The sequence below is a fragment of the Heloderma suspectum genome, chromosome 1 (genome assembly GCF_057233095.1).
Source record: "Heloderma suspectum isolate Gila_16-S chromosome 1, 16-S_ref, whole genome shotgun sequence".
In the NCBI taxonomy this organism is placed as follows: domain Eukaryota; kingdom Metazoa; phylum Chordata; class Lepidosauria; order Squamata; family Helodermatidae; genus Heloderma; species Heloderma suspectum.
This window is the reverse complement of record NC_139458.1, coordinates 384,260,510-384,272,956: the sequence shown is the minus strand read 5'-3', so window position 1 is coordinate 384,272,956 and position 12,447 is coordinate 384,260,510. Positions and strand designations below refer to the sequence as shown.

At 41.5% G+C, this 12,447-nt stretch overlaps 1 protein-coding gene across 1 annotated transcript in view; it reads left to right on the top strand.

Moving 5' to 3' along the window:
- Positions 1 to 12,095, top strand: part of KIF6 (kinesin family member 6) — a 271,710-nt gene extending 259,615 nt beyond the window's left edge. The window contains exons 21-23 of the mRNA XM_084828534.1: positions 48 to 137; positions 2,371 to 2,477; positions 11,089 to 12,095. Coding sequence (XP_084684660.1) covers positions 48 to 137; positions 2,371 to 2,477; positions 11,089 to 11,105 — 214 coding nt within the window. The 3' untranslated portion in view covers positions 11,106 to 12,095. The remainder of the gene's footprint in view (positions 1 to 47; positions 138 to 2,370; positions 2,478 to 11,088) is intronic.
- The last annotated feature ends 352 nt before the right edge of the window (positions 12,096 to 12,447 follow it).

The following is a 12,447-nucleotide window of genomic DNA, read 5'->3' as shown; positions in this document are numbered from 1 at the left end:
AAATAAAGCATCATTATAGCAGTCTCAGATATTTTTCCTCTCCCCAGGGTTCCAAATAACAGCCGAGCCAGCTTCAATGAAGAGATTCCTGTGAAGAGCAGTGTGAGCAGACTCAATAACTCAACTTCAAAAGCAAGGTGTGCAGCAACTGCAAATTCTGAGAATGCTGCAAATAAACTGAAGCCTTCATCAGCAATTAGACTCTCTGTATTCAAACAACACATGGAGAGGGGAGCAGCCCCGCTTGCAATGTTGGTGTCCTTGCTGGAGCCATCTCCAGACCTTTGCAGTTTGGCAGAAGGAAGGTTTGAACAGGGAGGGCCTACATGCATTCCACTGAACGTGCAGAGACTCCTCCACAGTATCAAGAGCCCTGTACAATTGTGGCCCCTAATCGCATGGGGAAGCTTATGAGCATTCAGCTGAATGCATATAGGTTCCCCTTTCAGACTTTCTATCCAACATGTGAAGCTCTTGGAGTGGAGCCATCAGGGGTCGTGAAGTTGCAGGTTTGGCCAGCGTGTGTGGCCCTGTTCCGCTCTGTACACATTCTCTGAGCGTGTGGAGTCTAATGTCTGAAGGCGGGCTATACATTCTCTTGAATGCATTGACTTGCTGCATCTTTCCTTGACATTTTTCTGTTGTTGTTCAAACGTTATGCTGTGCATAACCTTGGATTTGCCAGCAACCCTGACATCTTGAGCAGGAAATCCCAGAGCTCTTTCCAGTCAGCCAGAGATTTCCATCATTTTCGGTTTAGGCACAGTGAAAGAGGATAGATATTAACAGTTTTTCCCATGAATTGCAAGTAGCATAGACACTGAAGAGTAGGTAATACATTGTGTAGGCCCTGTTTTCTTAGTACTTCCAACATACAACCATTGAAAAGAATGGAAAGATCCAACCAAGAAATACAATGTGTGAACCTGCCTTCTGTTTCCAGAAGGTTAGCAGAGGTTGGGTGGATGGTGCCTAGGGATAGGGCCTTCTCTGTAGATGCGCTTTGATTGTGAGATACCCTCACTAGAAACATTCATTTGGCATCTTCTCCAGTGTTGTTCAGATGCCCAATTAAAATGGTTTTATTTTCCTGGGTGTTTGACAAGTTCTAGTGAAGATGTTGTGGTTAACTTATTAGTGGTACTAAATTTAGCTCATGTTTTAAAGACATTGTTTTAAGTGATTTAATTATGTGTGTGTGAACTGACTTGAGGACCCTTGGTGGAAGAAAGATGGGCTATAAAATATTTTTAACAAATAAAATTAAAAACAAAGATGTCAGCAGCTCTCTTGAATTAGAAAGCTTCCTTTCTCTGAAGCCTTTCTTCAGCAGCATGTCTTGGCAAAAAAGGCAAGCAACTGTCAGAGTCACTTCAGTGAAAGGAAAATATCAAAGAAAATCCCTGCTGCACATTCAGTTATTATCCAGGAGCACATATAGCTTATTTGTCTTGAATATGTAATGTGCAAAGTGCTTTACAGCCCTTATCTCATTCTTGCAACGAAAGATAGGTGTTTCCCAAAGCCATGTAATAAACCTATGAGGTTTGAAGCTTGGAGCTCTTCAGGGAGAGCGCAGTGGTTTCTCCTTTGCCCCAAGCAACCTAGATAATGTTCTCCATAAAATACCCAGGACGTTTTGCGGAAGGGCAGTATATAAATCTTTGAAATAAATAAAGAAACCATTGATGACTTATGGTGCTTTCCCAATGTTCAGTTTTCAGTGTCTGGAAAATCTATTTTCTCCCTGGAATATTTTTAAGTAAATGAAGTGATTACATATTTATTTTGAAACAGATTTAAAAAGTATAATCTACAAATCTATTGTTCCCTCAAATTATGCTGACTGCTGCCAACATAAAGCAAAATCCCCCAGGCACTGGTGATGTGTATCCTCCATTCATTTCAGTGGCCTTATCAAAGAGCCCTGCATAAGTCTAGCTTAAATAAATAAATAAAGGTTGGGCCAGTTCACACGACACAACAGCCCACTGTGCATTGTTTAACTCTCAGTGAGGCTGTGGTGTGTGCTGGCCATCATTTTGCATATTCAGCCCCTGACTGGCAATTATTGTGTCCTGTAAACCTGGCCACTGGGTTGTGTGAGGTTAAACAACCCTCACATAACACAACAACCCTCGGAGGTTGAACATGCAAAATGGTGCCCATGGGTGCCACAGCTTGTTGTGGGTTAAACAGCCCATGGTGAGACACAGTGTGTTGTGCGAACCAGGTCACTGTGTAGATTAAGATTAGTCCTATATCCTGGAAATGGGAAGCTCAATATACAATCCTCTCCCATAAAAATGAAGGCGAAATCAGAGCTATAGATAACTCATCTGAAAGCTTTACTATACTTGGTTATTGCAGGATTTCTCCAGTTGCAAGTTCATCCATCCCATTCACAGGAGACTGTCAAACTGATGCTGACATTCTAGCTTTCATTAGAGCCAGACAGAGTCTCCTTCAGAAGAAAGGTAAGCCTTACTAAATGTACTATTTGCCACAGTTGTGATCTTTGTTATAGCATTATACATCTAGGGATATTATGTGGTCTCAACCAGATTTATAACAAGGAGGCAAAACACTCCGTTCCATAAACGTTGTCAGATTTGGAACATTTTCACATTAATCTATGTTAACATAATATCTATATTCACCATTGTCCTACTCATTGTTCTTAAGTGTACTGTTATATTGACCAGTTGGGATACTGTTAAAAGATTGGAATGACTTGTCATTAATTAAAGGGCTATATCATATAGGAAACCTGTCTTATTATATTTTCTCTTACTATAGATCAGATTTGGGGCTATTTCCCATATTACTTTTCTGTGACATGGGGTTGCTCTCACATGTCCTATCTGGGTTGCTCCCACACTACTTCAGTGCTACTGAAACATTGCTTGTCTGTGATCAGCTAGAAGCAGAATTAAAAGGGACATTCCACATGGCACTATATTATCCAGCAATGCCCTTCTCCATGGCCAAGATCTTTCCGTAATGTTTATGCAAAAGTAACTGCCATTCAACAGAAATCCCTTCCAGCATGAATTGAAAGCTTCCTGCTTGCTGGTTTTGCCCCTTTTATTGCTGCTTGTTGAGCTTGACAGCAGGATTACTGATAAACTGCCTGCTAATTACTCATGATACAGATTAGAATGGCTGGGGGATTTTTTTTGCCCTCTGTGTTGGATTGCCACCCTGAAAATGCCATGGAGGCCACATGCCAGCAGTGAACATGGACAGAGCATGGCCACCTCACTCTATCACACCATTCACATTGAAATGCACATATTCACACCATTCATACACGCGCGTGCGCACGCACACACACACACACACACACACACACACACACCCCATTCAAACATGTACACTCTTTCTAGCTCCCCCTCCTCAGCAAATCCATGCAAATCAGCTGAGGGATATTTCTCAGCTCCCTTTCTCAGTATTGAGCAGGGGAAAGCTCTCATCCCCGATCAGGAGCTGATTAGAGATAAGAGCTTTTCAGTGTGTGGGTGGGAACTCTTATCTCCAGTCAGCTGCTAATCAGAGTTAAGGGTGTTTTCCTGTCTGGGGAGAGGCAACAGAGCCTGGGGAAGAAGCTGGTGGGCTGGATGTGAAACCCCCATGGACCATATCTGGCCTGTGGGCCAGAAGCTCCCCATGCCTATCTTAGAACATAAAAATATCAGAAGAGCCCTGATGGATCAAGCCAATGGTCTAGCTAGTCCAGCATCTTGTTTCCCACAGTAGCCAACCAGATGCCTTTGGGAAATTGACAAGTGGGCTTGAAGACAATAGCCTCTTTCACTGTTCTTTTCCCAGAAACTTGTATTCAAACCATATTGCCTTTGAACCTGATAGCTGTTTATAGACCTATCCTCCTTGAATTTATCTAATCCCCTTTTAAACCCAACTAATCCATTGGTTATCACTACATCTTGTGGCAGTAAATTCATAAATTAATTATATGTTGTGTAAAGAAGAGCTTTCTTTTGTCTGTCTTGAATATACTGCCCATCACTTTCATTGGATGACCCTGATTTGAATATTATGACAGAAAGAAACTTTCTTCTATCCACTTTCTCTCACCATCTCTAATTTTATAAATCTCTGCCATGTGTCCCCTTAGTAATCTTTTTTTTAAAACTAAAAAACCCCCAAATGTTTTAGCCTTTCCTCTTAACGAAGATGCTCCAACATGTGATCATTTTCTTTGCTCTTTGCTGCACTTTTTCCAGCTCTACAATAACAATATCCTTTTTGAGAAGGTTTGATGTCATGGGCTATGAGGGAAGTAGCATTGCAACTTCACTGTTCACCCTTACCTCTAGATCACTTACGAACAAATTAAATAGCCTCTTTTCATTGCTCCTGAAAGTCACATTCTATTCGGGGGGGGGGGACGGGACCTGTGTGATGCCACCTTTTTTCCTTCAAATACCTCCTCAAAATCTACCTCTTTTCACATTCCTATAGTCCTACTGTAACTAAGGCTAAATAAATGTAATTGAAATAATTACACATCCTTATCGATGTACCCCTGCCTCCACTTTTCCCTGTTGTTTCCCTTGTCCTAATCTCTAGATTGTAAGGCCCTCAGGGAAGGGACCTTTCTTCTCATAACATCATGAATATGGAGGGCACAGTATGAATTCATGCTAATTCCAGAGAAAAGGGCTATTGTAGAAGCCACCTTTGTCTGAAATTTATTTATTTATTATGTAAATGCATGTAAAACACAATCTGAAAAAAAACAACACATTTATGTACCCTGAGGAAGATGAGAAAATTCACAAGTTCTGGCACTATTGTCGCATGTCCTGATCTTATGATGGTGTTTTAGCTGCTGGAGTGTACACAGTTGTTTGTGCTGCAGGATCCTGAGTTTGGCAAGCAAGCAGAGATGCTCTCTTTTTACCCCATTTGCCATAACCTACCAGGAAAGAGTGGCACAGAAATGGATCTAATTAATGTGGTGAGAAGAGGGCCAGCACTGCCATTGGGCAAGGTGAGGCAGAGCATACCACCGCAGGCAACAGATTTGGGCATATTAATAAAGGTCAATTATTTTGGTTTTTATTTTATTGGGAGTGCCACTGGGATTTTCTGCCTCAGGTGCTGACAGACCAGGGAGCAGGAAATGGAAACCTGGAACATTTTCATGTTTTGAGGGATACTGAGTAATGGTGGTCTGGAAAAGAAGCAACCACACAGAACTGAGTGATAGTGCAGGACTTGAGGAAGCAGGAACCCATTCTCCAGAATGGTTGACAATCAACAGAAAATTGTTGTTCATTATGTAAGGTTCACCCATATATTTCCATAAACATTTCCACCATCTGATGGTGATCTTGCTAGTCTTCGCACCAGTTCACATATGGCCTCAGGGTTATACATGCACGGCAGGGTATGGGAGTCTCCCTCAGTCTCTTTCACCCTCTCATGCTGCACTTGAGCTTTAATGCAGGGATAGGGATCCTCCAGCCATGAGCCATGCCCCTCCCCATTCCCAGAGCTAGAGAAAGGCAGCCTTTCTCTGGTGCTGGGAGAGGAAAACCGCATTTGTCTCCAGTCACTGATAAAAGGTAAGACCAGGACCTCCCAGCGCTAGACATAGGCAGCCTGGGAGAGGAAACCCTGCTTTTATCACTGATTGGAGATAACAGCGGAGTTTTCCTCTCCCAGCGCTAGAAAGGAAGCCTTTCTCTAGTGCTGAGAGGAGTTGTCCTTGTTCATGCAGAGAGAGGCAGGAATGATTACTCTGTGCCTATTATTAAACAGAGAAAAGGATCCCTATGACATCAGGCACAGGGCTTTGGGGGATGGGTGGGGCTTTCCCCTGAGGCTGAACCAGAAGGCAATCCAGTCTTGGGGCTGGAGTAGTTCCCCACCCCTGCTTTAATGTGAACTGGGGTCTATGGATGTAAATGCTATCCATTTATCCATTGTGAAAAAGGTGTGGACAGTTTCTGTGAGTGGGGCTAACGGGCATAGATACTTAGTACATATTCAGCTTCTTTGTACAGTGGAGGAGGATGCCTGAGCCAGGATTCAATCCCCAAACTCCATCTCAGGCATACACAACATGCTCAGGCTGCGGGTGAACAAGCCCCTAGATGATGAATGTATTACATTTCATTCTCTTAGGAAGATAACTAAATATGGCAAGGGGAATAAGACACTTAGTAATAAATAGACAACAGTGTCACCTAAAGGTAACAAGGAAGTTATTAATCTCAGTAAAGAAAAGAGAGAGATTCTTTGTAGCAGTGGTTCTGTAGAGACAGGAACAAATTATACAGTGCACATGAAAGCAGCTGTGATTAGTGAAGCAATAGCTTTCCATCACCACTCAAGTGCTGATGACAGCATTACTCAGCAAGCTATCAGCACCTGCCAGATGGTGTTAGCATTATCCCATAGTGGAGCTTTTGTCTATATCTTTGGTTATCAGCAATAATTGTTGGGTGTAAACAGAGAGGCTGCAAAACCAGCCACCTTCCTCCATCCTGAGCAAACATTCTACACACTTAGGCTTTGAGATGTGATGTGTCTCAGTTTAGTAAACTTGTTGTCAGGCTCCTTCTAAAGATATAATTAGGCTGAATTGTTTGTTATCCTGCAACAAACCATCATGGAATAAAACCGGTGAGTTTAAGAGAGGTTCTCTTGGTTTTTAAACCAGCTCATTTGTAGTTTATGAAAGGGCCCATCTTAGTGACAAAAGCACACCTGACCATGAATTTGTCATCTACTTTTAGTACACCAAAAAAAACCAGTCAACAAGCCTGAAAGGGTTCACAGGAAAATGACAAATTCATGCCCTTACACAATCGGGGGCGGGGGGTGTATTTCTAGATCAGTTTCAGCAGCTACATAAGATTGTGTGATCTGGGTAGATGGGGGATGGGCAAAGAAGTTGATTCTGCCTAGATCTTTCCTGACATTAAACAATAACACCTGTTCATTATCCAGAGGCCATTTCACCTATTTGCTCTGTGGTTAAAGAAACATCCAGTATATAATTAGGTGATCTTAGAGTAGATCCCATGAGCTACTTCAGATGTTTCCGATGTCATACAAGGAATTACTTGCACATAGAAAAAAGCATGAAAACGGTGTGAAAGTGAATGAAGGGGGAGTGAAACAACAGCCACTGGCTTTGATTCTAAGATGTTAACTTAAGTGAGTTAACAGAAGGAAAGTTTCCAAAACCCTCCTTTCCACACACATACCCCTTACAGCTACCTGCACCCCCCAAAAAGCCTCTCTAGAAGGTTGAGGGGGCTTCTGAACAATGTGGGATGGGACATGGGAAGTTAATGGGAAAGGAAAATTACCCTAAATTGGACACACCTCTACCCAATTTTGGGTAATTCCCCCTCCCCGAGCAGCTGTCTGTGCCCCATCTCACATTACTCTACAGAGGCTTTGGGGGGTGTTGAAGGTGAGGAAGGGACAGAAAACTTCCTTTCCATGAGCTTCCTTGAGTTAACTAATCTGAGAATCCAAGCTATTGTTTTTAGAGTAGGAAAGACTAAGTGGTGTTTTGGTGCTGTCCTGTCCTGATAATGAGCCCAGAAATACTGTGGATGCCTGCATGGTCAGGATAGAGTTGTAGGGTCTTGGATAGCTTCAAGTAGCCACTTTGCTCAGCATTCACATGGGGCTGTCTTGTCAGGGCCTGCTCTGAGGTGCCAGAATAACTATAGAGCTGTACCAACATATCAGTAGACTGGCTCATGTGGCAGGTCACACTCTGGACTTGGTGTTCTCATCTGGGCAGGTATGACCCTACTCATTCTCCTGGAACTCTCAGCAGCTTTGAGTACCCATCAACCATAGTATCATTCTGGGTAGGCTGTTTGGGCTGGAGGCTGGAGCTATTGTATTCCAGTGGTTCTTCTCTTACCTGGCTGGTTGATTCCAAAGAAGATAATGCTCCTCAGCCCCATTGCACTTGTGCCATGGCCCCATAGAGTTTTATGTTGTGTCCTGTGCTGTTAAACATCTACATGAAACCTTTGAGTGAAATCATTCAGTGATTTGGAGTGAGGTACTGATGACACCCAGCTCTATTTCCTCATTTTATTGGAGTCAGGTGAGGCACTGAACCAGTGTTTGGGCTGAAAAATAGACATGATGATGGTCAGCAAACTGATTGAGCCATATCATCATCAGAGGCCCTCTTCTAAGTCCCACCACCATGTACGTTTAGGCAATAGGTGATCAGAGAGAGGGCCTTATTGGTCATGAGACCTTGAATGTGGGATGCCCTTTTCAGAGAAGCTTGCCTAGTGTCCACTCTGAGACCTTTTAACACCAAGTCAACTCTTTTTTATTTTCCCAGACCCCACCATGTTGAACAGCTAATTTTAATTGCTTTTCTATGTTTCAGTCTATCTTACTAAATGGATGCATCTGTTTCTGTATTGTTTTATTGTTGAATTTGATCATATTGTTTTGTTTGTTTGCTTTAATTGTATGCCACCCAGAAAGCTTATGCTGAAGGGCAGCTCATACATTTTCTTCAATAAATACAGTTCTGAAATTCACATTGAAATTCCTACAGGATCTACCCATGACTTTCTCAGAATGTGATTTCTTCACAATAAACTCTGGAAGAAGAATGGTCCTGTCCAAACATTATCTATTCAATCATGTTAAACTATGAGACTGTGACTTCCCAATCCTTACTCTACTTTTAAAATGACTGTGTGACATCAGTAGCCCAAATATGTTTTATTGCATCAGCTAAAAAAAGGGGTGTGTGAAATGTATGCAAACCAGTAGAATGGAACATCTGTTTCGTAAATTGAAAAGACAACAGTGTGGGAATGCATAGTGAAATGGAAGTATTGTACTGGAAAAGACCCGCTGCAAAGGGCCCAAGCTGGAGATTAACAAGGACTATGTCCTTGCTCATTGCTGTTTGAGGCTTTGAGCTACACAACAAAGCTAATAGGCGGTACTATATAGTCACTTGGACACCATGTGCTAATCATACTCCCTTGGAAGAACTTGCTGCAACTGTTAGCACTTTTACCCTATTTTAATATGTTGATACCCTTCTCTTTAGGATTTGTGGACAAATTGCAGCTCTTTTGAATGTGCTTTCATATGTTCACAGTGCATGTCAAACAGCACTGTGAAATTTTATCAAAGCTCTTCCTGTGATTTTTTTAAAGGGCAATGGCTTTAACAGGCAATCATAGATGTAGTTGGCACAGCAGGATCAAGAGGATGAAGAGGCTGGATATAATTCAGGGATAATCCAAACAGAGAAAGCAAAGTAATCAGAAAGATTCTAGGAATACCCAAAGGAGTCATAAGCAGGACTATTGACCAATTCCTGCCATTCCTGACAGTGATTGACCCACATCTGTGGTCATCCCTATCACTGTTCACCTAGGGTTGGAGCCACCCATGCCAGACAGAATTTTCAAGGTCAAAAAGAGTGGCCAAGGTAAAAGGAAATAGGCAGCAAGTGTAGGCAGTGGGTAACAAAACAAGGTAGAATATCAGAGGAGTAGGCACCATGGCCAGCAGCAACATCTTAATAAATGATCTAGATACCCAGGTCTTGGCAGTGACCAGATGTGCATTTGCCAACTATATCTATTCCAGGAAAATGCAGCACGTGCCTTAGTTACATCACATCTGGATTACTGCAATGTGCTCTACATAGGACTTCCTTGAGAGTACTTGGAAACTACGACTGGTCCAGAATGCAGGGGTCAGGCATATAGGGAGCATGTAATTCCCTTGCTGAAATAGCTGTGCTGGCTTCCTATATGTTTCTGGACAAAAATTCAAAGTGCTGGTGATGACCTGTAAAACCCAGAATGGCTAGGGATAGTTGAAGGACCTCCATGAGCCTGCCTGCCTACTGAGATAATCCTTAGAGGCCCTCCTCTCTGTCCCAACATACCCAGTAGTATGTTAGTTGGGACCAGAGAGACTGCTTTTTGAGTGGTTGGGCAGGTCGGGCAACTGCACATGGGTTTTGGAACTCCTTTCCAAGGGAAGCCCATCTCACATCTTCTCTAATGGCCTTCTCTAAGTTGGTAAAAGAAAAATAAAATCCTTCCTTTTTAGGAAGGCATTTGGGCTGTCAATTGATGTCTTATTGAATTGAATTTTTAACTGTCTCTGGATTTTGAATAATTTTTATTACTGCTGCATTCTGTCATTTGCTGTTTTAGTATGTTATTCTTATATTGTAAGAGCTGTTTTAATTTGTTAATGTATGCTCGTATCTTTATTGTTGAGCTCTCTGGAGGACAGCTCTCCATTGAACGCCTTGAGCATTCCTTTTTTAAAAAATCAGTAAATCTGCAGTATCAAGGATAGCTCTCTGGGTGGCAGGGATATTATTCTGATGAACAGCAGATCTCAGATGAGCCCACACTGAAGACCTCTAAACTAGGGTCAGAGGAGAGGAACTCATTCTCATCCTCAGAGAAGTTTGCTGGAAGTTCCCCCTCAGTCTCTGTTTCAGGTTTGGGAGCTGTCATACATTTGGGGGTGGGTTCCTCTGGCCCCTGGTCACTAGGAGTTTCATGGCCCAGGACCCTTTGCTGAAACACTGAAAAAGCCGCAGTTATTCATGGTACCAGGCCACAAAGAAGAAGGCCATTCATCGGTTGCCCTAAAATTAATTGGCAGTATCCAACTGTTTCATTCCGCTAGTGCAAATGATGTTGAACTAGCAGAAACTAGGTTTCAAACTATGCACAAGAAGAAACTAGGTCTCAAACTACGCACAAGAATAGAATCCAACTAAAGTGACATTTACAGAAACATGGTTGTGCAACTGTTTGCGCATTATACTTGCACAACGAGTTGTGCAAGCGGTTGCAAATTACGTTTGCACAACAGAATGCGCAAGTGCAATGAGCAAGCATTTGTTCTATGGAACGATTCGACAGAGCTCCACTAGCGCTATTTGAGTTTGCAGAATGACACCACTGGATACTGCCCTTACATTAAATCATTTTCTCCTTCAATCCACATTTTTGCCTGTGAATTTAAAACTGTTATATTCATGCCTAATAATCTTATCTTTCTGTCTTTCAGGATTGGGAAAAAACTGAATTTTGTCTTACATAGCAAGCTGCCATTTCAAAATTAAAACTAGCTGTACAGAGTAACTATAATGCCGGAACAAATGGACCTTTGAGTTGCAGCTGAATTTACAGGAAAACATACACACACATTGGTTTTCTCCAAGGAATGACATTCAACCTGTGTCTTCACTATCTTTGTAATAGTAAAGAACGAGCAAAACCCAGACAATGTGACAGGAACCTCTAATATGTGTTCTTGGAAATGTGGTGGCCACTGTAGCTTGTAAAAGTCATTATTATTTAGCATGCTAAAATGCCTAGCACAAGCAGAAGAATTCTTTGCCAGAGTTATATATTTTCATCCCTTGGAATCTTATGAAGGAATTGTCTAATTCTCAGTAGGTCTGACTTGCAAATTTTGTTAGATTTTTTCTTGGCTTTGATTTGTGTCGGCTCAGGTATACTGTGAAAAATAGGAAATATATTTATTCCATATAATTTCATTTAGAGCTGTTAATTAATGCCAGCAACCTTTGAAATATTGTGAAAAGCCAGCTTTCACATGTTTGGAGAACATAGGTTAGATTGCAAAATCTAATATCCATCATAAAATGAAATTTTCATAATTCAGTTTTTATAAAAGAATAATAAGTTTTTCAGATAAATTGTAGTCCACAGGAGTACTAGCTGGTCAGCTAGACTCTTCTGTGTTTTTAACTGCTGGATTATTTTCCAAAATATGTTGTTCTTTTTCTCTAAATATAATAATTACATCACTTAGCACAACCTGAACATTAATCAGCATATAATGTTTGATACTTATTTTTCTCTTCCTTGTATTCGTAAATCCACACAGTCTTAAACTACTGGAAAGGAGCCTTATCTCAAAGGTTCTCAAAATCTGTAATGGTGGGCCTTCAAAGTGTACTTGCCTGTATTTAATGGGTTTATTTGTGGGAGTAACTAAAACAAAATAAAGACACACTCAGAGAGAGATTAAAAGAAAAATGAACTATCATATGCAGTTAGATTAACTGAATGCTTTGTTTGAGGTGCTAAGAACAAAATATGTGCAAATACACATATTAGAGCCTTAAAGCAGCTCTAATTTGGCACTCAGAAAGACTGCATGTTTCCAGACAAGGTTTTCATTGTGCAATTGCCCTGCTCCATGGCAGAATTTTACAAGGGGTCTAGACATTGTCATCTTCCACTTGTAACCCTCCCATGTTATACAACTGCTTCTTCCATCTTTTTTCTTTAAAAAAAAAAATCCCTCCAGTGGGAAAAGATGGAATAGATGCACAAGGTCTTTTGATTGGTAGTGTTTGGAGCCCTCTGTCTGGAAGCAGCCAGAACATTTGTGGTT